We start from the raw sequence: 24,783 nt of genomic DNA on the forward strand, positions 1-24,783 counted from the left end.
AGTAGTCACCTTAGAATTTGACCAGTTCCATTGGTCAACAAGGAGCATTTAAGGTATATATAGATTACAGTAGATCTGAGAATGAACAATCTATATTAACGTAGATCTGTGTCCACACCAATTGTCCAACTGTCTCTTTGGAAACTGGTGAGACAATCTCACAGCCTCCATTTGTACCAGGTGTTCGTCAGCACAACCGTCTCGGAGGAAGGTCGTCTCTCCTCGATGATGTAATCATAATGGTTGCAAATGTTTTCACAGTTTGTGTTGATTGATGAACCTTTAAACTTTTGAATGCAATGACAGAATGTGGATGTTATTCAAACCATGCTGGGTTTTTTTTTTTCCTTTCTTTCTGTTGTACATATAGAGAGAGCATGTTATATTTCCAGATTTGGGTATGTAAGTGGTAGGAGCAGAAGTGCTTTTATCCCTGAAGTATTTTGATTTTAATAAAAAGAAAAACATCATGCATTGCACATATTTACCAAGAGCACCACAGACTTGGGAAATAGAGGAGGTTATTTGGCAATACCAAAACTATGACCTTCTCAAATAACTGCTTAGCATGTCCTACCAACCATTAAATATAATTGATATCCACTCTATGTGCATTAAAAGTTTAAATCTGCATTACATTGGTTAAGACCCTCATCCCCTCCGGTGGAAATCCAGGGCATAACATGCCACCCCGCCCCCTCTTCGGAAAGAAAAACGTTCACTCCAGGGAAACTTCTTCTCACCCCTCATAATACACAAACATTTCCTGCACAGCTATTTTTATACAGCACAGAACGAAATGGGATACAAACACTGTTGTGCCAAATGCCCTGTTACATCGGCTACAAGGCATCAGCTATCACATTCTCTTCTCCTGGGAGATGAACACTTTGAGTCATAAGTTTCCATAAACAAACTCCATCTCAGCAATTGTTCTCTTATCTATCCAAGTGAATTTGTATATTTGTTTGTCTGTTTACATTAGCTTCAAAAACTAAAAACCTACTGAATCAAATCCAACCAAATTTTGCATGTTGCCAAAGGTAGCACAAGTGAGGTGTCTGTTGGGGTAGCCTATCTGAGGGTGGGGGTCGGTAGGGAAGACCCCAATTCTCTCGATGTAAATGTGTATCGTATGGCACCATCTGGAGGTATTCGGTATTACAAATAATCTTCTTGTACAAAGAAAGTTTTTAAACAACTTGATAACGTGAATTACGGTGATGAAATCTGAGAGAATAATTTGAATAATTTTATACAAGGAAATGTAGCCAGAGAAATGGCAAATTGATATCCATATGCCATTACAGTATAGATTCTGGTATGAAGCAAATTTTCAAATGCTATTTTCAGATTTGCTATGGCAGCATTCAATTTGTTCAGGAATTCTGAACACAGCACGACAGTGGCACAGAAAGGCCCGTGGCATCCACAGGAACAAGTGTCCTCAGATCTTCGGGAAGGGTTTGCAAGGTTTGCCTGAAAATGTGGAACAGCATCAGCAGCTGAACAACTTATTGCAATTTCCTTTATGGTACTCTTTCATTTTTTTCTTCACTTTTTACAATTCCTTATTATACTTATAATGAAGTGGGGAATCTCATAAGCCTGCAGGGCACAAACCACGATGCACTCATTGCTGTGAAATACAAGTGGTTAAGTAACACTTTGTGACAGCAACAGTTACTATCGGCCGAAATGAAAACACAGGCACATGGAGAAGCTTCATATCCGTCTCTCAGTAATCATTTTCTTTTTCTGTAATCCATGCAATGGACAGATCCACGTTGCTACGTGTGAGGGTCCCCTTAAATCATGTCCAATGAGTCAGCAAAACGTGGAAGGTGATTAATTGTCAAGCTGCCGCACCATATATATTTCCGAAAAAAACGTGTTATCCATTTTTGATCACCTTTTCGATACAAAGCTTAAAAATGAGTGGTGGATAGAAAATGAAAAGGTTGAAGCACAATGTCTTATCACATCACAGACAGGTCAGTGAACTCTTGGTTTTCTACCGTGTATTGTCCAACAATACTCCCTCTGCTGTCTCAGTCTTCCAACATCCCTATCTACTCCAACATGCACATGTTCCAGCAGTAACTCCTCCCCACCAGGCCTTATTAAAATTCCGAAATCCAGGCTGAATGCACACCTCACTCTTTTACTCTTTGCTTCTCACACCTATGGAAATGCCATTCAGAGACTGTTCTGCCTCACTGTCCCCTCCAGGATTTCAACCAAGCAGTGCCCCACCAACCATCTCTGGTCATCTCAAATTCTGACCTCATGACCCCCTGACTCTATTAACCTTCCCTCACCCAACTCTCTTACTTGCTAGTTTCAGTGTTTCTGCCCTCTTCTCTTTTGTTGTCCATTAATTCCCTTGATGTTTGTCCCACTGTTGGGTCTACCTTGCTCTTCCATTATGGAAGGGGGGAAATGAAAGTAAACAGGAATAAAAACAGGACCTGAAGGAGAAAGGGAGAACATGAAACAAGGGTAGGGTGCAACCAGCACAAGGACGTTGAGCCATATAAGGGAAAACGCATAGGTTAGCACAAGAAAAACAACCATGACAACCCATGTGAGAGTCATTGTGGGACAAAGAAATCCAATGACCTGAAAAGGAAAAAAAAAAAAAAACAGGAAATACACAAATTGATAATATCTTCGACCACTAATTATTGAATGGCTTAAATTGATCCCACTTTCTTTATGGGTGTTAGTCGTCTTACCAGTCGTCCTGTCCGATGACATCCTCACAATGGGATGGAGTGAAACCACCAAATGAGGTGTAGGTAGAGACTGTGTAAGCACCCATGTCCTTGAAATGAAGCCAATCTCCAGAACTTTGCTCTGGCAGGGAGCAAGTGCTTATAATGCAGTCCTTTTCATCACCCGTGGGACCCATACATATAGACTCAAACATCGGCTCATCAGAACCCTGCCGTTACGAAAGTGCAAGCAATAAACTTGAACGGTCCAGCATGAGATCAACACAATCATTTAGTTTATATTTTGTTTCTGACAAAACATTACAAGATGATGATAACTGACTGGCCATCACGTGTTTTTTAATAAGAGGGTGTAGGTCTCTAGGGGTATGGAAGTGGAAGGTGGACATATTCAAGGAGGAGAGGAAGAATAACACAACAGAGAGGAACTGGAGAGCGATTAGCAGCTTTCCTTATTTTCTTTCACCACCAAATGTGAGATACTCTACTGCAATTAAAACAAGGAAAAAAAAGATATAAAACATCATAGCTCCCATTGGTTTAGTCATTTTGCTGGATGGTGTTAAAGGCCAAGCCTATATTTATTATCTCTGCCACTGAAGGTGAAGGTTATGTTTTCACCCCTTTCTGTCTGTCTGTTTATCGCCTATGTGGCACAATTTTAAACCGATCTTCACGAAACTTCGCCACATGGTGGAGTTTGTCAACAGGAAGAAGCCTATTGTTGTTGAGATCAAAAGGTAAACATAGGCCAAAGGTCAACAACTTAGGTGAGATTTCTAAAATCCTGAATTTTCATCCTATTGACTTGAAATTTGAAGAGCATCTATTTTTCAGGTCACTGAATTCAACCAGCAAATTATTTTTGAGGTCAAAATGGACCAAAAGGTCAACAACTTGGGCGGTATTTCTAAAATCCTCAATTCTCATCCCATTGACTTGAAATTTGAAGAGGATTTTCATATCAGGTCACTGAATTCAACCACCAATTATTTTTGAGGTCAAATTTGTTTTATGGATTTTGCAAACATTGTGCTCTGCACGACGTCTTCTTGTTTTTTTGTGTGCAGGATATCTCAAAAAGTTGTGAACAGATTTGGATGAAACTTGGTGGACATGTTGGGTGTACGACAAGGAAGAATTTATTGAATTAAGGTGAAGATCGGAATCCGGATATGATAATTTTTTCAGTGATTCTTCACTATTGAGACATAGTGCTAAACCGATACATAGCTCGGTATCTCTAAAAGTTGTGGACGGATTCGGACGAAACTTGGTGGACAGGTTGGGTGTGTGGCAAGGACGAATTGATTCAATTTTGGTGAAAATCCAGATCTGGATACGATAATTATTTAATTTTTTTAATGATACTTCATTCAGAGATAGGGCCAAAACCGATATAGTACTGTATAGCATGATATTTTAAAAATAGTTATTGGGCCCGATATGTTCTCGTGGTTCAGGCATTATGTGGTGGAGGTATGCGCTCTACCAAGTGCCCTTCTAGTTTACAACTAAAATGGCCACCAGTCTACCAGTTGGCCATCTTTGATCAAATAGCAAAATAAAGTGACGTGCAAGTGTATACCATCATGTACTGTAGTTGTGCTACGTTTGAACAAAATCAGACCATGCATGTCCGAGACATGGTTGGGGAGACGTTTCAGTAACAAAATAGCTGCCAGTCAGCCATTTTGGATCTGATCTCGAAAAAAAACTAATGTGCTTATGTATATCATCATTTGTTGTCTTTGTGCCAAGTATGAATAAAATCAGTCCATGCATGCCCGAGATATGATTGCGGACCCACACGCGCACGGACATGAAAATCGAGACCAAATCCATAAGCCCTGTTTTAGACCAAGTCCAACGGGGCTAATCATTAATATTCTATAAATTCCTCAAGGTTAGGTCAGATAACAAGCAATTCAATAAATAAACTGTGTGCCATCACTAGCCAAAGAATGTCCTTCGGGTGCTTCCACTGACGGAGAGGACTTCTTTTTGTCGCATTACCAAATTCCTAACTCGGTGTTTTACCAAACACAAATCATTATTCGAGGTAATATGAAATTGAAGATCTGAAACTTGGTTTGCCCTTGCTTTTCCTCAAGAAAATTCGTTAGGAAAGTTATAAGAAGAATTTGGTAAACATGTTTTGTTAGTATCGATGCATATAACCATTGCTTCGCTGATGGGTTTAACGAAAGGACAGCATGTTGAACTGCAGAATTCAAATATATTGCATGTCTATCTGTGAATCTCAATGAGGATGTAGAATGAAGGGAAACTTGTGGTTGTTGCGGCTGGCTGGGTGACCTAGAGGTATGCACAATCACCTTTAAGTTGTCCAGCCTGGGTTTGAATCTCGACCCCACAATGAACTGTCATCGCTGTGTTTCACAGGCAGGATGATTCAATGTGTGCCATCCCTCGTATGGACGTTAAACTGGGCGTCCCATCTACTGGCTTTAGTTGATAGACGTTAAAGACCCCATGGTGTCCTTCGCGAAGAGTCGAGCAGCTATCGCTGTCACCATGAACCAATTCATGCCCTAAATAATGCTGGGAAGGCAAGGGCAAACCACCCAGTATAATTTTGACCAATAAATTGCTTCGGCAGCACCTGATGCTCTGTAACAGAGTATGGTGCATCAGAATCAGAAAAAATAAGTTGTTGTTGTTGTTTGTATGTTCCTTCCATGTAGTATTCTATTTTTCTTTTGCTTCAAGAAGTACATATTACAATACTGTATACCATTTTGTGTGCTCCTCAGATGTCCATTTAAAAGGGTTAATGTTGTCATAGAATAATAAATGCTACCGTTAGAACCGCTAAATTAAGCTCCCATTGCTTCTTCTTTTTCAATTGCAGAAAGAGAGCTTTTAAAACAGACATTTTTATGATTAAATGGACACAAATTTTTGTTCAAAGTGAATCGATGATTAGCTTTCCAACAGTACCATTTTTAGCTTATCGGGAATTTAAATTCCAGATAAGGTATTGTCATCACGCACCGTCCGTCTCTTATTTGGACTTCTCCGGCCAAACCGCTGGGCCGATCCGGCTGAAATTTGGCAGCAACGTTCCTCTCCTGACTGGTAACAGGGATTGCAAAGCACCTTCTGGTCACGTCCGACCTGGTAAATTTCTTCAAAAAATCTTCTCCAGCCCCACCAGTCAGAATGCTACCAAATTTGGGTTACAACATTAAGATAGGGTCCTGATGTTAAATTGTGGAGGCCATGCCGATCATGTGACCGGAAGTGTGTCAAAATGGTGGTCGTGCAAATTCCTTCCAAAATCTGTTCCAGACCAATCAATCAGAATGCAACAACGTTTGGGTTTCAACATTAGGCCAGGGTAGGGATGTTAAATTGCGGAAGTCATGCCGATCAAGTGACCGGAAGTGACAAAATGGCCAACTTAGTCAATTTTGGGGAAAATTGTGTAAATTCCTTCAAAAATCTTGTCCTCCAGAACTCAGAATGCTACCAAATTTGGGTTACAACATTACGACAGGGTCCTGATGTTAAATTGTGGAGGCCATGTCGATCACGTGACTGGAAGTGTGACAAAATGGCGGTCGTGCAAATGCTTTCCAAAATCTTTTTCTCAAGACCCACCAGTCAGAATGCTACCAAATTTGGATTGCAACATTAGGCCAGGGTAGAGATATAAATTAAATTGCGGAAGTCATGCCGATCACATGACCGGAAGTGCGTCAAAATGGCTGACTTGGTCAGCTTTTGGGAAAATCACATTAATTCCTTAAAAAAAAACTCTTCTTCTCCAGACCCACCAGTCAGAATGCTACCAGATTTGGGTTACATTAGGCCAGGGCCCAGATAAGCTGCAGATCCAGTGGTCCTATTTTTATTATTCTATTAGACGACCCGTGAACCCGTTGGGTTCCCGTTGTGACAGCGGTTGATAAAAAAAATCATTAAAAAAAAAAAAGATAGCTCCAGTGAACTATACCACTGAGGTTGTTTGTATTGATCAAATAATCGCGAAGAGTACTTGACGGAATCTGGAATTGATTTTTAAATTATTTTTTTCGTTGCCCGATTTGAACGAAACTTGATATTGCGTGTCAATGTGAAAAAAAAAACGGAGAAAAGAAAGTCGAAGAAATTATTGTGTGTAATCTTCTAAACACAATTTTATTTATTAATGAACACGGAAGTATTATATCAAAATGGCGGTTTATTTTATGCTTAAAAATAAATTGTTCTTTGTCTATACTAAATGTTTGAGATTTTTAAGTAAATCATTTCAAGAAAAAAATAAAAAAGATAGCTCCAGCAAACTATACTGCTGAGGTTGTTTGCATTGATCAAATACTCCTGAAGAGTACTTGACTGAATTGGGAATTGATTTTTTAAATAATTTTTTTTCATTGCCCAATTTGAACGAAACTTGATACTGCACACCGCAGGAGAATGGTGAGTTAGGTGGGCCAAAAATTTTTGCGCTATCATGTACCGTTTTGGCTGTATTTCGGGAACATACATACATACAAGATGAGAGTTTTAGTAATATATAGATGAGAGCAGGAACCCTTTCAGAATGAAGCGTGAGACACACATGGACAGGCGGACACTTCTCCATTTGGTAATAATCGATTCACAGAAGGAACCTTAAAATAATTTGAATACATTGCGAATGGTATTAGAGATCAAAATAAAAGAAACTCCACCTTGAAAGAAATGGGTTTCATCACAACCTCAGGATCATAGAGATGAGTGCAGAAAGAACCATATAATCCATCGTCCAAGTAATACTTCATTATCCGTTTATCATCTGTGGAGAAATGGAAAGTGTGCAGATAGATGAGCTTACTGTATATGGAAATTTAATCTGATATTGATCTTTCTTTAAACAAATCAATATATATTTACCGTCCTTTATATGGACCTTCTTGGTGGTTATTGTCGCAACGAGGGTTAAGGCAGACATCACATAAAAAGTTCCAGGTTCTGCAATGATGCTCACACCTGAGCCTCTGGGGAACTTGAGGTCCAGTGCTGGTTTCAATCTAGCAGCAAACTGTACAACCAATGGGCACATTCATGTAAGGAACCGATGGGCGCAGCCACGCAACGACAGTCGTGAAGTAGCATAAGCATACAGGAAGCACACAGCAGGATGGCTGGAATTCTTTACAAAGAGACATACCTCCTCAAACTTCGGCCCATCGTTGTCGCACCCTGGGAATCCTCCTCCAATATCCAGAAGCTTCATGGAGAACCCGAGTTTCTTCTGCATTATAAAAAAATGAGGTTATCATCCATCCTCAAGCCAAACAAAATGTACTTGTACTTCATTTTCCTGAGAAACCATATTAAAAAGAATCACAATCAGTCAACCGAGAATGGATAAAGTTTCAAAGAATAGATAATACCAGTCAGTGGTGTAATATAGTTTGGGTATCTGCTCTGAGTCTGAGTGAGCCGTTTGAACCTTGGCCGGGTCTTACCTACACCGAGACTTACAAATGGTATGTGCTGCTTACTTTCTTGATTCGCAACATTTAAAAAGATAGAGCAGGGACAAGCAACCATGATGCAGGCACGATAGGCCTAATGACCTCCTCCTGTGTTGAAATTACTTGCAAGTGAACTCATATTATTATTATTACTCACCTCCGGCATATCTATCTATAATTCCAGCAATCTGTGTGTGTCTGTCTGTCTGTCTGTTTGTCTGTGACCACTAGTCCGATCTAATTGAAACTTGCCAGGTATATTGCTGGGGACCTGAGGATGTGCCTTTTCAACGTTTGATATTAATCGGACAAGTGGTTCCCAAGTTATGGCCATTTATTTACCAAACCAATGACAGGACACGTTGCTGCATAGTCGTGGCTGATGGGGAAAGGGCGCCATTGAGTTACCAATGACAGGACACGTTGCTTGGCGTTTTGCACCCACAGTATCCATCTTCTATCTATCTATAATTCCAGCAATCTATGTTTGTTTGCCTTTCAAAAGGCTTGAAATTAATCGGACAAGTGGTTCCCAAGTTATGGCCAAGTTAGAGTGCGTTCCCCATTACAGGTTACATCGTACGGACTTCTGGATAGTGATGACTTACTGTATTCTAATAATTTCTCGATTTCTTATGCGCATTTATAGATAAACACAATGCCCCAATCCAGTCGTCGTTTTCGAGAGCGAAGGAACGGCCTGTGTAGTTGTTTGAAAGTTTGTTTTTTTTTTGCACGTACGGCCACGCATGTACTGGCATGTGAGAGCGAAGGAACGGCCTGTGTGGTTGTTGTCTCTGGCACGCGATTTGAAATGTTTTTTTGTTTTTTTTTGCACGTACGGCCACGCACGTATGCACGTAGGGCATGCACTAGTATAATAAATGTTTATTTTCGTGTTATAATGAATCTTATTTGTTCATATGCAGGATAAGGCTGCTGGGGAGCAAAGTTGACTGGGTGCATGGCTGTGTCGCTGATGCAGTGCCCCCATTCTTCACGAAGAACACCGTGGGATCTTTAACATCCACTAAGTAATGCTGGCAGATGGGACACCCGTTTAACATCCATCCAACAGATGGCGCACACACATTGAGATCTATTTTGATCAACAGCTCTTTGAGATATCCTTCCTACACCTTCAACTATCCGTTCCTCCCATAATCCCGATTCATGACTTTCCGTTCCTCCCATCCAATCCCCCTCTACATAACACGGTAGCTCCAGTTCGCCGTTGCTACCTTCCCAGTTCAACAGCTCTTTGAGATATCCTTCCTTCACCTTCAACACTGCCCCCCCCCGCCTCTGTCAATAGCCTCCCACCACCATCCTTGATCACCGCCCCAACCCTCTTCATGTCCTTCCCATCTTCATCCCTGTCATTAGTCAACTTGTATATCTTCTTCCTCCCACCATCCTCTTCTAACTTGTTGGACTTGGACACCTTCGTCCATATCATTTCTCGTCTTATCCACAGCTCTCCTTACTGCTTTCTTATTCTGCCCATACAGGTGCAGCAACCCCCCATCTGGCTTCCTCCCCCTTCCTTAATATTCTCTATCCTCTTCCAAACCTCCTCCTTCCACCATACCTGGTTTCTATCCCTTTCCTGACTTCTTGCCACACAAAACTTCTGCATTTCCCCTAAATGCCTCTCCATACTTCTTCCACTCTTCCTCCAAACCTTCCACTTCTTCGCTCAGTTGCTCATACCTCACCCTCAACCTCTCCTTGTACTCAACAATGACATTTCCTCTCCACTTCCCCCACCTAATAATCTTTTGACCCCTACTCTTAACCTCCCTCCTTTTCTCCATCCATACCACAAACACCACAGACTTGTGCTGGGTGGTAGCATGCTCTCCCACCACTGCCTTAAAATCCCTAACCCTCCACAACTGTCACTTCCTTACCACCACCAAATGCAGTTCTGTTCTATGTTGTTCACTCCTATAGGTAATCTTGTGGCTTTCCAGCTTTTGAAAGAATGAACCAGCTATGGCCATCCCATTTCGCACCACCACCTCCACCAGCTCTCGACCCTCTGTATTCCTTGTTCCCCAACCACATTTTCCAACAAATTCCTCTTCACCAAGTTCTGTGACTCCTACATGCGCGTTAAAGTCCCCCACAACGCACAGCATCACGTCTAGCTCAACCATTCCCATCATTCTCAGCAGTGCGTCCCTGAATTCCTGCTTCTCTGCCCCAGTCCTTTCTATTTGTGGCCCATATACTGACATAGTATATGGTATATTTCAGCAGGTACTCCCTGGTTCAGTCCCATGTTGATCTCATTCTGTGAAGAAACAATAGTATTGTGCACTCCTGAAACTATACTCAGCTACTCACGAGTCTTAGTGCAAGGATAAAGTTTCCTGACTGTTCCGAAAAGCGGAAGGTTAGGGTGAACTCATTGGATAACTCATCCAGGCTCATTAACAAGACCCAAATCACAAGGGTGTAAAATACTTTTGAACCATTCCATCATCTATATTCCAAATGACAATATTCCGAGGCCTTGATTACTGCAGAGACCTTTTTTTTACCTATGAACTCAGTCTGCTCCATATTTATATTGCAGATCTATAAACAGCACCTACAAACAGGAGCAGACTTTCAACCTTTAGACATGGAGACTGAATCCAACGCAACAATGAAGTTCCAGGATGTTCAAGATCCCACGGTGTTCTTCACAAAGAGCAGACGAGTCTGAACAAATTCCATATTCCTGCCCTAACCTACAGGTGGCACTGCCACACCCCTGCAATAACTGATGCTTACCTGCAACCACTTGCTGCATACAAACAATGATGAAGATGGGTTATTGGCAGAATGACGAGGGGAGCAAAGGGGGGGGGGGGGGACAAACAGGCTGACAAAAAAAGATGCACAAACATATTACATAATGAGAAGGGGATATGGAGGAGTGGTGGAGTGGCTCGGAGGGAAAAGGATTTATTGGGTCAATGAGAGCAAAGGGTGAAGATTATTAAAGGTAGGTGGTGAACTGAAAAGAGATGTTTGTTGATAAAACAAACATGTGAGCAGTAAACCATAAATACGACTTGCGTTTGTACTTACAGCCAAATGAAAGACATCGTGCGAACTGTAAATGGCCTTGACGTATGCCTCAGGTTCCTTACTGCCACTTCCAACATGAAAGCTGCAAAAATGGGTTTATTAAGCGGCCTCCTTTCATTTCTCAAGTAATCTTCATTTGCAATCGTGCAACGAGAGTTTTGCTTCCCTTGTGTCACATTTCCATACCTGACACCAATAATTTCCAAGCCTAGTTTTTTGGCCATATGGAGCAGGTGTTTGCTGTCTTCCAAACTTGCTCCAAATTTATTGCCAAACTTGAACAATGCGCTTGGGTCGTCAGCTGCGATGCGCAACACGAGTCTGGGACAAGAAACAGAATACAGGTGGAAACCCGCAAAGCGTTCATGTCTCCCCGACCCGACAACCCCCCCCCTCCCCTTTCGCTGAGATTGTGAATGATTAGTGAGTAAATGAATACCTGGCAGTAGGGTTGATTTGAGAAACCTTCACCAACTCATCCTCACAATCAAAGGTCATGGTATGTACACCATGCACAGCAGCTTCTCTGATATCTGAGGATTGCTTGCAGGGATTGGCAAAGATGATCCTTTCAGCAGGTACTCCCTGGTTCAGTACCATGTTGATCTCATTCTGTGAAGAAACAATTAGTATTGTGCACTCCTGAAACTATATCCAGCTACTCACGAGTCTTACTGCAAGGATAAAGTTTCCTGACTGTTCCAAAAAGTGGAAGGTGAGGGTGAACTCATTGGCTAACTCATCCAATCTCATTAACAAGACCTAAATCACAAGGGTGTAAAATGCTTTTGAACCATTAACCTGGTGTTGGTTTAGCGGTTATGGTGGTGGCTTGGGATCCGAGAGTCCTGAGTTCAAGCCCTGTTGGCTACTGAATTAACACCAGGGGGTTGAAACATCCTTCTGAGGTTGGTGAAATGAGTACCAGTGTCGCAGCCAAAAGGCTGCACATGAAGGGAAGGGGTATTGATGGATTTATTAAATCTGGTGTTGGTGTGGTACAGGCATGATGGGCCGAATGGCCTCCTCCTGCACATAATTTACTTGTAATCCTCGTAATCGATTTTCCAAATCACGATTCCGAGGCTTGGATTACTGGAGAGAGCTTTTTACCTTTGGACTCGGTCTGCTTCATATTTATATTGCACATCTATAAACAGCACCTATAAACAGGAGCAGACCTTCAACCTTTAAACATGAAGGAGATTAAATCCAAAGCAACGAGACAGTGCATCGTAGCGCACCTCAGACTAAGTGTTCTGTGAGCCAGTACAAAATGTGATTGAGGCTACACAGGTACGCTTGTCGAGCCCGTGGGCCTTGTGGTACAGCTCAGACCAGTCTCGACTAGCCAACCATAAACGTGATTCCGGCCACTGGGTCATGCAAATCGGGTGCATAGTCTGAGGTGCGTTGCAAGGCCTTTCTCTCATGGTTTTATTTTGAAATACAATTTGCTGCAGCCACAGAAGCTGCACAGAATCTGTGCATTCTTCACAACCTATGATTGCTTGTCCGTACTTTATCTCTTTATAAATGCTGTCAAAGCATCATGCACCATTTTTAAGTCTTTAATATTACGTAGCCAGGGTTCGAATCACCAACCTCCCAGACTCAGAGCCGACGTTCCAACCATTACACCGCTGATTCTGGTTCAATGCCTCGAGAATAGAATGAGTTCTTAAAGGAATTGCTTATAACAAATGAATTACCAGGATTGCAAATCCTATCGCATTCAAGGTTGAATTAGAAATTTTGAGTAATAATTATGCTGACTGTCTAAAAAGTATGAAAAAAGCTAAGAGACAATCAGTAAAGTCCCAAAAGTACAAACTCACTTTGCTGGCGCAATCAAAACCTGCCCCCAAACAGGCCAAAGTGCTGATAACAGCCCGTCTGTCATTACATTTCACAGCATAGAATGGAGCAACCCTTGGTAGGGCCTCATGCCAGCGCAGGTGTTTGTGCACAATGTCTCCCATGTCCGCCACAATGAATGCATCTCTCTCGTCCTGTGGACCATTAGAACGAGTGATTAAACGACATGCAATGAACCGTTTCCTCGAGCAAGCTCAAATGTCAAATCACTGTTTACCAAATTAAATTCCTCCATTTTGATTTTCAAGAAGTCTGCTGATGTGATTCCATTTTCTAGTAATCTGATGCCCAGCTCAGCAGGATTTGGGAGCTTCATTTCCTCCTTGGTTTTTTTTGTAGTCCTCCTGCGAGATGCGTACCTGCTCTCTCTGTAACAAAAAAATTACAAAGAAGAAATTAAATAAAAATCAGCAACGTGGTGGGCTGACAAGATGGCCTACAGGAACGCACACTTCCCTCTATGCTGTCTCGCCTGAGATGGACGTTAAACTGGTGTCCGGTCTGCCGCCATTAGTTGGTGTTAAAGATCTCAGTGTCCTTTGCGACGAATAGGCGAGCTATTGCTGGCACTATGAACAAATTACAAATCCCTGCCCTGACTCACAGGGGGCACTGCATCAGCGGCACAGCTGTGCCCCTTAGCCAATGATGCAGCCCAGCAGCTTCAAGCTGCATATGAAAGAAAGATGAAGCAAGCTGTTGTGCCCAGTTTTATAAGTCCCCCACCGGTTTCACCTTCAGGGAACTATAGGTTTGCTCTGCGTCTGTCCGTCCCACCTGTGGTTTTTTTAGACTTTTTCCCAGACCCCATAACATCCAACTGAAACTTGGTACATGGCTTTATTATGATAAGTTACAAAAAAAGTTCGAGTTTCAGTGTGCTTTCTCAATTCTTAGCTCACCTGGAACGTAGTTCCGCGGAGCTTATGGGACGGCGTGTCATCCGTTCGTCAGTCCGTCCGTCTGTCTCTCCACAATACTTGCAACTTCTCTGAAACTACACATCCATTTTCAATGAAACTTTAACACAACATTCATCACCCTGAATGTACCGAAGTTTGTTCATGGCATTTTTAAAAATCAGGTCTAATGGGGTCATGGGGTGTTTGCCACCCAAAATAAGTATTTGCTTTCTTCTCAGAAACTACACACATAATTCCGGTGAAACTTGACTTCAACCTTCATCACCCGTGATATACCAAAGATTGTTCACACCATTTAAAAAAATAAAACAATCGGGGTCTAAGGGAGTGTATGGCCCCCAAAATATGTATTTGCTTTATTCTCCGAAACTACACAAACAATTTCGATGAAACTTGAGCAAAGCCTTAATCACCTGTGATGTACCAAAGTTTTTTCACACCATAAAAAAAAAAAAAATCAGGGTGTAGGGGTCTATTGGGAGGGGGAGTTGCCCATCAAAATCTGTATTTGCTTTCTTCTCCGAAACCACACACACAATTTCGATGAAACTTCACCACAACCTTCATCACCCGTGATGCACCAAAGTTTGTTCACGCTATTTAAAAAAATACGGCCCATGGGCCCTGGTCAGTTCCGACTTCATCGATATTGGATATATTCATTAACATTCATTGTTTTTATTCCGGCCCGAATGAACTTCATACTCATTAATAATCATTATCTTTCTTCCTGGGCAAAATTCAGAAGAAAAAAAACGCTGTGATAAGGTGTAGACATTGTTCCATCGAAGCATTATACCATACAAAAAGCAAAAACTACGACTACTCTTGGAGTTTTCAGACTTTGAGGATTAATTGGTCTGAATGAACTTCATACTCATCAAGACTTATTAATTATCTAACCTGGGAACAGTCTTGACAGCAATATTGTATGAAAAGTGCTGGTAGCAATATTTAATGAACAGTCTTGAAAGTAATATTTTTGAACAGTCATGATAGTAATATGTTATGACCAGTAGAGAAAGTAATATTTTATGAAGTCTTGACAGCAATATTTTATGATCAGTCCTGATAGCAATAATAGTTAGTTTGTCAACAATCCTGACAGCAGTTTCAATAGTGCTGATAGTAGTAAGAAAATCAGAAATTGATACTCGACCAAATGAATTTATGATCGGTTCAACACATTTCAATCAATCCGGTTTTGATTGATGCTAAACTTATATTGGTGAGGGTCAGGTCAGGTATGGGAGCATGTGCCAGAACAGCGCGTCGCTGCGTCCACTTTCCGCCGGTACTCCAGGGGCCTCCGTCTGGCCATCCCCCAGGCAGATGCCAGGCCCATCCCCATCTCCTTGAGATGATGGTCAACCTGCTGCAACCATGAGTCACGTGGTCGGCCCACTGACCTCCTCCACTCATGAGACTCCCTCGCTGAGAGAATCTGGTGAGCAGGATCAGCGTCAGGAAAACGAGCCACATGTCCATACAGCCGCAGCTGACGCTCACGGACTATGCAGGTAACAAATCTCATCCGAGTCTCTCTCAGCAACCGCTCGTTGGACACAAAATCCAACCAGCGATAGCCAAGGATTCTCCGAAGAGACCTGGTACCAAAGGAATTAAGTCTCCGTCTCAGATCCTTGGTCAGAGTCCAAGTCTCGCACCCATAGAGCAAGACTGGAAGTACCAAGGACCTGAAGACTCGGACTTTCGTCCAACCGCACAGGTACCGGCAGCGCCACACCCCATGATCCAGTGAATCCATGACTCCCCAGGCCCGACCCAGACGTCTATTGACCTCTGACTCGCAGCCAGCAGAGACATGAATATCACTGCCAAGGTAAGTCAATCTCTCCACGACCTCAACATCCTCACCACAAACAGACACAGACAGGACAGCAGCATCCAAGATGTCACCGAAAGCCTGGATCTTAGTTTTGACCCAAGAAACCCATAATCCCAGCGGCTCCGACTCCTCATTCAGCACCTCGAGGGCCCCCAAAAGGATGTCTAAAGTCTCCGCAAAGATGACTGCATCGTCTGCAAAATCAAGGTCCGAGATCTTGACATTCCCAAACGATGCACCGCAGCTTGATCTCTCCGACATCCTCCCTAAAATCCAGTCCATACAAGTGCTGAAAAGTGTGGGGGCAAGTACACATCCCTGACGAACTCCAGTAACAACTGGAAATAAGTCAGAGATGGTACCACCACACTTCACAGCACTCTCAGTACCAGAGTAGAGTTCAGACATCAGATCGATCAGTTTTGGTGGCACCCCACGAAGACCAAGAATCCTCCAGAGGACATCTCGATTCACTGAATCGAACGCTTTACAGAGATCAACATAGGCTGCAAGCAGCCCCTGCCGAAACTCTCGTCTGCGTTCGGTGAGGACACGAAGGGCAAGGATACGGTCAATCGTTGACCTCTTTGATGTAAAGCCTGACTGCTCTGGACGCTGGTGCTCAAGCAGATGGTGGCGAACCCTATCAAGAATTATCCGAGCAAAGACCTTGCCCGGCACTGAGAGCAGCGTCACCCCTCGGTAGTTGTTGCAGTCTTGGCGATCACCCTTCCCTTTCCAGAGAGGGACAACAAGGCCCCTCTTCCAGTCAGTTGGGATGATGCCTGTGTTCCAGGCAGAGCACAAAACTGCATGCAACGACACGAGTGCAGCATTTCCACCAGCCTTGAGAAGTTCAGCATGGATGCCACAGATCCCTGGAGCTTTGCCCCGTTTCAACTGGTTCACCGCAGCCCGTGTTTCCACAAGCGAAGGTGGACCACAGTTGATTTGAGGGTCAGCAACAGGGATTGTAACACCCTTGACGTCCAACTCGACAGCTGGGGGATCAGCCTGGTACAACCGCTCAAAGTAACCGGCCCAGCGGGCCTTCACTTCAGACTCCTCTGTCAAGAGCCTACCACTCTCTGCTCGAACTGCAGTGCTCCGAGGGATGGGCTTGGATGAACGTAATGCGCGAATTCCCCTGTAAGCGGGATGAGAATCACCTGTCCACAGGTGATGCTCTATCCCCTCACAGATTCCTCGCACATAGGCCTCCTTGTCCACCCTCAGTGCACGTACAGTTTTACGCCTCAGCTCCCTGAACAGCTCAGCTCTGCGACTCTGATCAATGGTATCCAGTGTCCCTCGAGAGACAAAATTCTTCTTTGCCCTGTGGTGAGTTCCAAGACATCCACCGGCAACATCAAGGACGGTGGTCTTGAAGGCGCTCCACAACTCTTCAGGACCCCCCAAAGCACCCAGACCCCCCAAGTGTCCACTCAGCCTGTTCGCAAACTCCTCAGCTACTCTCTCATCCCTGAGCTTGGCAACATCCAGCCTAGGCTGGGATGGTACCATTCTCCAGGATTTAAGGTGCAGCTTTAGAGTTGCTACAACAAGCCTGTGGTCAGTATTGAGGAACTGAACACTCCGGTAGACCCTGCAGTTCTGGATCATCCTCCAACGACCGTTAATGAGGACATGGTCAATCTCCTTTGCCGCACCGCCAGCGTTGGAATACCAAGTCCAGCGATGAGCTTGTGGGCGCTGAAACCATGAACCAGCCACCCTAAGTCCATGACTTCTTGCAAAGTCAAGGAACTTAGTGCTATTCTGGTTCATAGTTCCTGACCCATGGGGACCAACACACACCTCATAACCGTCCCTATCAGTTCCAGTCGATGCATTGAAATCCCCCAAGACTAGAAGTGTATCTCGTCTGGGGCACTGATCAACCACAGACTCGAGTGTGGCGTAGAATGCTTCCTTCACGGTGAGATCACTCGCCTCAGTCGGAGCATAAACAGAGACCAGGGAAATGACACCAAAGGAGTGACGAATCCTTAATCTCATAATACGCTCGTTGACCAGTGTTACCTCAATTATCATTGGGGTCAGCTTATTGGACACAGCTACAGCAACTCCTTGGGTATGGTAACCATCAGAGCGACCTGACCAATAGTAGGTGTAACCACCCACCATTATCTCGCCGCAATCCGGTCTCCGAACCTCAGAGAGAGCTGCAATCCCGATGTCCAAACGCTTGAGCTCAGATGATAACAGAGACAGGTGATCATCCTCTCATAGGGATAGGACATTCCAGGCACCCACCTGAAGGGTGTTAACCGCCTCAGGTTAACCCAAGGAGACCGCCGTCTGGTGGACGACACCTCAGCACCACTCCGACACACTCTCCCGCAATCTGACCCAGGGATGTTACCCCGTGGTTTCCCTCCGATCAAAGATTGGGGGTCCCGAAGGCTTTGCCCCAATCCCGTCATCCGGTGAGCTGCCTTGCGAAGGGAAGCTGCACAGGAGATACTCCCACGGAGTGGGTTTTCAGATTTTTTTGCGTTTTTACGTTTTGCGGAATGAAGCGTTTTACGGTGGCCGGAGTGCAAATCCTGCCACCAACCTCCTAATAAGAAGTAACCCAACTGCAGGAGGACGTCTGTAGACACAGTTGGGCACTAGATATGAATGGCCGTTGGCTCACAAGGAGCTCCTCCGCCCTTTGACAGGTTTTGTTTTTAATCCTGCTGGGTGTCCATATCCAAACACCCCCCTCACCACAAAACCTGGTCGGGGAGACGGTTTAGTCGCCGACAACCCGACCATGGAACAGGTTAGTACAGGTTTACATGGTACCTGTAGCAGGTCACAGATCGAACCTGACCTGACTCACAAGTCTAAATTGGTGAAGACCAAGTCTAATTTGCTGTCGTCAGTTGTCGGTTTCGTGACTGCGTCAAACCATACTTGTCTGATAGGAATTTAATGCAGGCAGCGGCAGCAAATTCATTGAAATCGGCCATAACTAAGATCGGGTTATTCTTATCCGTCATATCTTATCCATCATGACACATGGTTTAAATCTGGTCCATGAAATTGAAGGATACATACATGAATGCCAGCTGAAGTAAATTACCGCTCATGTTTAGCGTGAATCTGTACCAGTCTCCATCTTTACAAGTGAAGTTATCTGAGTCGAGTGTAGCTATATTGTTCCTAATGTACACGGCAAGGCCATGAGGTGGTCGACAGTTGGGAACTAGTTCAGACTGGTCACATCTGAGCAACTGGTATTCGGCAATATGGTAATTGGAACTATTTTCATTTTCGAACAGGCGACTCTCAGCTATACTTATTACATCTGCGGCTAAGTAATTCAGATCCGCAACCAAGTCGGGCCAATGATCATGAAAGGATGTTGCATTTTGGAAGATCACCGTGGTATCATTTTCAGGAAGAGTATAGATGAGTTGTTTCATTTCATCTCTTCTTGTACATCTTTGTCTACTGTAATTATATCCAAAGTCTGTTTTCAGTTTGCATTGGACTTTCGTAGCATTGAGATTTACAATATGTAGGCCATTCATATTTGTCACTTGACTGGAAGCTATATATTGTGAGTGAGCTATGTTACTGTACCAGGTACGTAGTATGATCAAGAACAAGTTCCCTCATCGTGTCTCCTTGGGAGTGGTGGATCGTTTTAGCTGCTGAATGCCGAAGAGGAAATTGGATTCCAGCTGAACGCGATTTGTTGAAATTATATTCACGGCGGACGACAAAAATTGGAGTCCACACTATATCGATACCGGGCTGGTAATGTACGTTGCGCTCTTCCAATTTTTTCATCGTCGAATCTCACCCAGAGTAAGTCAGGTACTGTTGAACTTACCGAACGATAGTCAAGTTTTTGTATGGTGCAAGGAGCACCATTGAGTAGCCCATCTTCAACATCAATATTGATACAAACATCATATTGTAGACCTATGGCCAGATTTGTCGTCGTGAATAATCCAGCTCGAGAAAGTTCTGGATGTATAAAGAAAGCTCTTTAAGTCTTGTTCAGCAACCGCTCCACTGCTGACTGCTCGTTCATTACCTGGAACAGTGACATATTCTACTCTGGATTTCGCAGCTTCAAACAATTTGTAATTGTGAGCATCCACCTCGTCGTTCAAGCAGCACAGATGGACTATATCCTCGTGTGTGCCCTTGGGTATTTGACATTGCTTCAGTAATTGTATTTCAGGGCCGTACCTGCTCCACGTCCATGCACCATTCTCGCCAGGTTTCTGGTACGTACACATAAATTGTAGTTCCAAGGTACGCTGCAGCACAGAAAACATCCACATCGGTCGCGTCTTCACCAGCGGTCGCTGTTTTAGCTACGTGAGCTGAGAAGGTATCATTTTGTCACAGAAGTGCAGTTACTTTGTCACGATGAATGATTTCATAATTTAATAAATCCTGACGAATTTGTTCGTGAGATTCTTGTGATCAGGTACACAATTAAATCGACCTATTAAAAACAATTACCGTCGCCTCGTACTTTGTGTATGCCACACGACCATGCGGGATCTCGCGACGTCACACCAAATATTCCAGATTTCACCACAGAACATGATGGAATATCTTTTCCCCGGCAGATTTTCGGCTGCCAATCTTGATTTGGAGGAACGAATCTGTACGTCGTGGTCTGCTCGACTCGTACACACACACACAACATCATTGTTCGAAACTACTTGATCCGATTTTTTTTTTTTACCTCAGTCAATCTCCTCACGATAGTAGATTCGGCACGTCACATGCGTCAGTGGGTTCACATACCTTGGAAGAATTCTGTTGCTGACGAACACTTATAGTAAGTAACATATTCGCCGGTACTTGCTTGGAGTCCCACATCATTGGTATAAACTAGTACGTGCCCGTAAAAAAAAAAAAATAATAATAAATAAATAAATAAATATTCAAACCGTGAGCAACAAACAACAACCACACAGGCCGTTTCCTCGCTCTCGCGTGCCCCTACATGCGTGGCCCGGAAGTTGGCATATTATTCGCAGTTACGATTATATAATTATTCGCAATTTAGTTTTAATACCCAATTATTCAATTAGCGCCAACGTATTTTATCTTTTCGCAATGTCGTGGCAAGGAAAAACAAAAAGAGAAGAGAGAGAAAATTTTTTTACTTCCTGGTTCGGAGCATACCGCCACTCTGTTACCTAAATTTATGCACCGTCTAATATGAAAACGATCATAACTTGGGGCATTGTGTTTATCTATAAATGCGCATAAGAAATCGAAAAATTATTATTATGCACGAAGTCATCACTATCGCTTGTCATACCATCATACCAGTTGTCCGTCCGTCCGTCTGTCTGTCTGTCTGTTAGTCTGTCCGTCCGTCCGTTCCTGTCCACACTCTAACTCCCAAAGTTTTCAACTTTCACGTTTCATATTTGGTACATACATACAGACTGTGGAGACGGTGTGTCGCGACATACGTTCGTCATCTAAAGTGGTTGCCATGGCAACCAGGATGCTGTTTTCCATGTAGTGGCACAATTCTGTATATACCTTCTTGTTCGGGCGGATATTGTGCTCACTTGAGCTCTTGTTTGGTAATGGTTTTCCTTTAATAAAAGGGAATGAAAACGTTCACTCATTCTCACTCACACTCCCCCTCTCTTGCCCTCTCCCTGTCATACTCTCCCTCCTTCTTCCTCTCACGCTCCCCCTCTCTTGCCCTCTCCCTCTCTTGCTCTCTCTCTCTCTCTCTCTCTCTCTCTCTCTCTCTCTCTCTCTCTCTCTCTCTCTCTCTCTCTCTCTCTCTCTCTCTCTCTCTCTCTCTCTCTCTCTCTCTCTCTCTCTCTCTCTCTCTCTCCCCCCACTTCTTTCCTCTCATACCCACACACACGCACACACACACACACACACACACACACACACACACACACACACACACACACACACACACACACATACACTCTCCAAACTCTCCACAGAGCATCAGTGCCACCCAAGTAGCTTTCTAAGCATGGGTTATACTGGTGGTTTTCCATTGTCTTCCCAGCAGTAGTTCGGGCAGGAATTGGAATTTGGAATTTGTTCCACGATGCTGACGATAGCTCACCTACTCTTCACGAAGGGCACCCTGGGGTCGATCTTTAAAGTCCACCAAATAATGCCAGCAGATGGGACACCCGGCTTAACATCCATCAAATGGCACAGATACTGATGAATCACCCTGGCTGTGAAACACCAGGACGACAGTTTATAGCTCGGTCGGAATTCTAACCCAGACTAGACAGCTTAGGCCTTAGATGAAAGTGTGCACACCTCTCGGCCATCATGCCAGCCCTTTTATAATAGATTGTGGCTGATCATGACATCCGATCGCCCTTCGTGTTGTTCTTTCACGGCCAATTATTCCAACGTTCGCGTGGGGTTGGGCAGAGAAAACTTGGCCCAAGCTTTTCACGAACCGGCTGGCTCAGCTTGACGTTTGACGAGGTAGGTTTGAGCAGGAATTTGTCATTTTTTTCATGATGCTGGTGATAGCTCGCCTCCTCTTCATGAAGGACACCGTGGGATCAATCTTTAACGTCCACCAACTCATGCTGGCAGACGGGACACCCGGCTTAATGTCCATCCAAATCACGGCACACACCCTGATGAATATCACACTTCTTGCAAAACACTCGAGTAACAGTATACAGTAGTCGAGATTTGAGCCCAGGTCAAACAGTTCAGAGGTGAGTGTGCATACCTTCTACCAAGGCTAGCGAAAGGGCCACTTGTACTGCCAGCCCAACATTTAAATACAGGATGTTTCAAAAATATTGAGACAACTTTGACTTCCTGCCATTTCTTTGTTTTTTGACCTGTACTGTTTTCCTTCTCAGGATTTGGTGATGTTGTCGTGATATTTGTTTTCTGGTATTTGTAGCTCCATAGCTCAACTATGCCATCGACAGTGAAGCAGAAGACAAAAATGGTGGCTCTGTGGTACGAGACTAAATCATTTGTAGACACCTAACGGAGGTTCTGCCGGGAATTCGACTTTAGAACATGTGATGGACCCACGAATTGTGCCATTCAACGTATTGTGAAACATTTTGAGCATGAGGGTACAGTGACAACCAGAGCAAGGGCAACAGTGGCAGGCCATCATTAGTCACCAAGAGCCAAGCCAACATCGACGTCGTGTGGGATTCTACAGTGGACAGTCCCAAGAAGACCCACCGCCGGCGCTCCCAGAAGCTCGGTATCAAAACCAACATCAGTCTGATGTATCCTCACTGAGGAACTGATGCTTTTCCCATAAATCATCTCTATTAGGCAAAAACTGAGTCAAGATGACATGAGAAGGAGACTTGATATGTGCAATTGTCTCAGTGACAAGATGGAACGGTACTCAAACTGGATCAACCTGATCTGGTTCAGTGATGAAGCCCATTTCCACTTGAACGGTGCCATCAACAACTACAACAACATTTTCTGGCGGGTGTCTACCTGTTGGCATTTTGAAAAAATCAATTTGTTTTGTTTTTTTTCTATGTTTTTTGTGGGTGCCTAAAACACTTCCCTAAACCGACTAAGGAATGGGGTCAGAGATCATTTAATATGACCTTTCACATAACTACAAAGGTTTCGGCACGAAAGAGAGATTTAAATTTTGTTGCCTTGAACACTCCTCGACAGTCACTGATGAACCTGTGAAAGTCTGACGAACATTCGTTCAGCAATCACTGGGAAAAATTGCGATACAGACACCCAGACAGACAGACAGACAGACAGACAGACAGACAAATGGCTCACTTGTAGTATAGAAAATGGTATATGTATAAAAAAAAAAAAGTTGATCCATACCGTGTTTTAAGGAGTCCAGTGGAATGTGTGGATTAACATGAGTGCCTGGATCATTGTGCTTTATTTGCCTCCGAATGGGTGGGATTATGTAATTACAAGTCTGTTATACATGATGTGCGAATCACAGCGTTGGTCGATTTGTACGCAGTTGTAGGGATGGTCCAGAAAAATGTCTCCACCCGATATGTGTCATGGGCCAAAGGAAAAAAAAAATTACAAAAAAGGCAAAGTCCATGAGCGCTGAGCATCACCGATATCTACCTGTCAGTTGAGAACATTGATATATTTAAAATAATAATTGGCAGACTACATCGATCGACATCACCTGGGCCAAACGGACTATGTGCATGTATTATGAAGGAGGCAAAACACCAGTTGGCTGTTACATTCAGGAAACTGTTCAAGAGATCCTACAGCGTCAGCACTTGTTAACGAGATGCCACACAGTGAGTCAGGCTCAGATCCAATTGGGTTTAATGTAGACCACGAACACCACTATGTCGAGAAGGCGGTTCTGCACCCGGACGCCAGAGAGTGCCACCTACTGTATACGTACGTATCAATACAACAACCGGTCCAGACTGGTGTGATTGGATCTTCTTGCCTCCCACATGTTGACAGTGCAGCCAAAGATCGGATCGACATCGATACCACCCGGGGAGGCAAATTTTGACAGTTCAGGTCGTACACGGGGTTCTCAAAGCTCGGATGGCGAAATGTCAATTTAGCTTTGCTGAATTTCAGAAAAAGTTCTCATACATACAGACTTGTGGTGGTATTGTAACGAATTTGGAAGCCTCATGCACACAGACAGACAGCCGTCCTCGCAGCTTAGTTATTTCGATAAGTATGTGTTTCTAGTTAGAATCCATCCCCTAGTCTAATGGGAATTAAACCGGGCGTAGTGGCGTGCGCCTGTAATCCGGCTACTCGGAGGCTTGGGTTGGAGGATCGCTTGAGGACGGGGACTCTGCACTGGGCAGGGT

The 24,783-nt window shown here is 43.8% G+C and overlaps 1 protein-coding gene across 14 annotated transcripts; it reads right to left on the minus strand.

Annotated features, from left to right (window-relative positions):
* Window positions 1-422: 422 nt before the first annotated feature.
* LOC147017150 (ornithine decarboxylase-like) lies at window positions 423-23,895 on the minus strand. 14 transcript variants are annotated; one of them, XM_085846560.1, is made up of 13 exons: window positions 20,750-20,846; window positions 20,459-20,618; window positions 20,226-20,316; window positions 13,410-13,560; window positions 13,153-13,326; window positions 11,754-11,926; window positions 11,501-11,635; window positions 11,315-11,396; window positions 7,921-8,004; window positions 7,740-7,791; window positions 7,442-7,545; window positions 2,739-2,947; window positions 423-1,479 (listed from the first exon to the last, which is right to left on the minus strand). In XM_085846560.1, the coding sequence occupies exons 1-13, from the start codon at window positions 20,825-20,827 to the stop codon at window positions 1,380-1,382; spliced, it is 1,593 nt and encodes a 530-aa protein (XP_085702686.1). In that variant the 5' UTR covers window positions 20,828-20,846; the 3' UTR covers window positions 423-1,379. The 14 variants fall into 14 exon arrangements, with proteins under 14 accessions (XP_085702686.1, XP_085702683.1, XP_085702684.1 ...); XM_085846557.1 differs by having other exon boundaries at window positions 7,644-7,791; window positions 20,750-20,844; XM_085846558.1 differs by having other exon boundaries at window positions 7,644-7,791; window positions 20,180-20,250; window positions 20,472-20,618; window positions 20,750-20,843.
* Window positions 23,896-24,783: the final 888 nt, after the last annotated feature.

The sequence above is a fragment of the Eptatretus burgeri genome, chromosome 11 (assembly GCF_056783735.1).
Source record: "Eptatretus burgeri isolate ZD-2024b chromosome 11, Ebu_testis_v1, whole genome shotgun sequence".
Taxonomy (NCBI): Eukaryota; Metazoa; Chordata; class Myxini; order Myxiniformes; family Myxinidae; genus Eptatretus; species Eptatretus burgeri.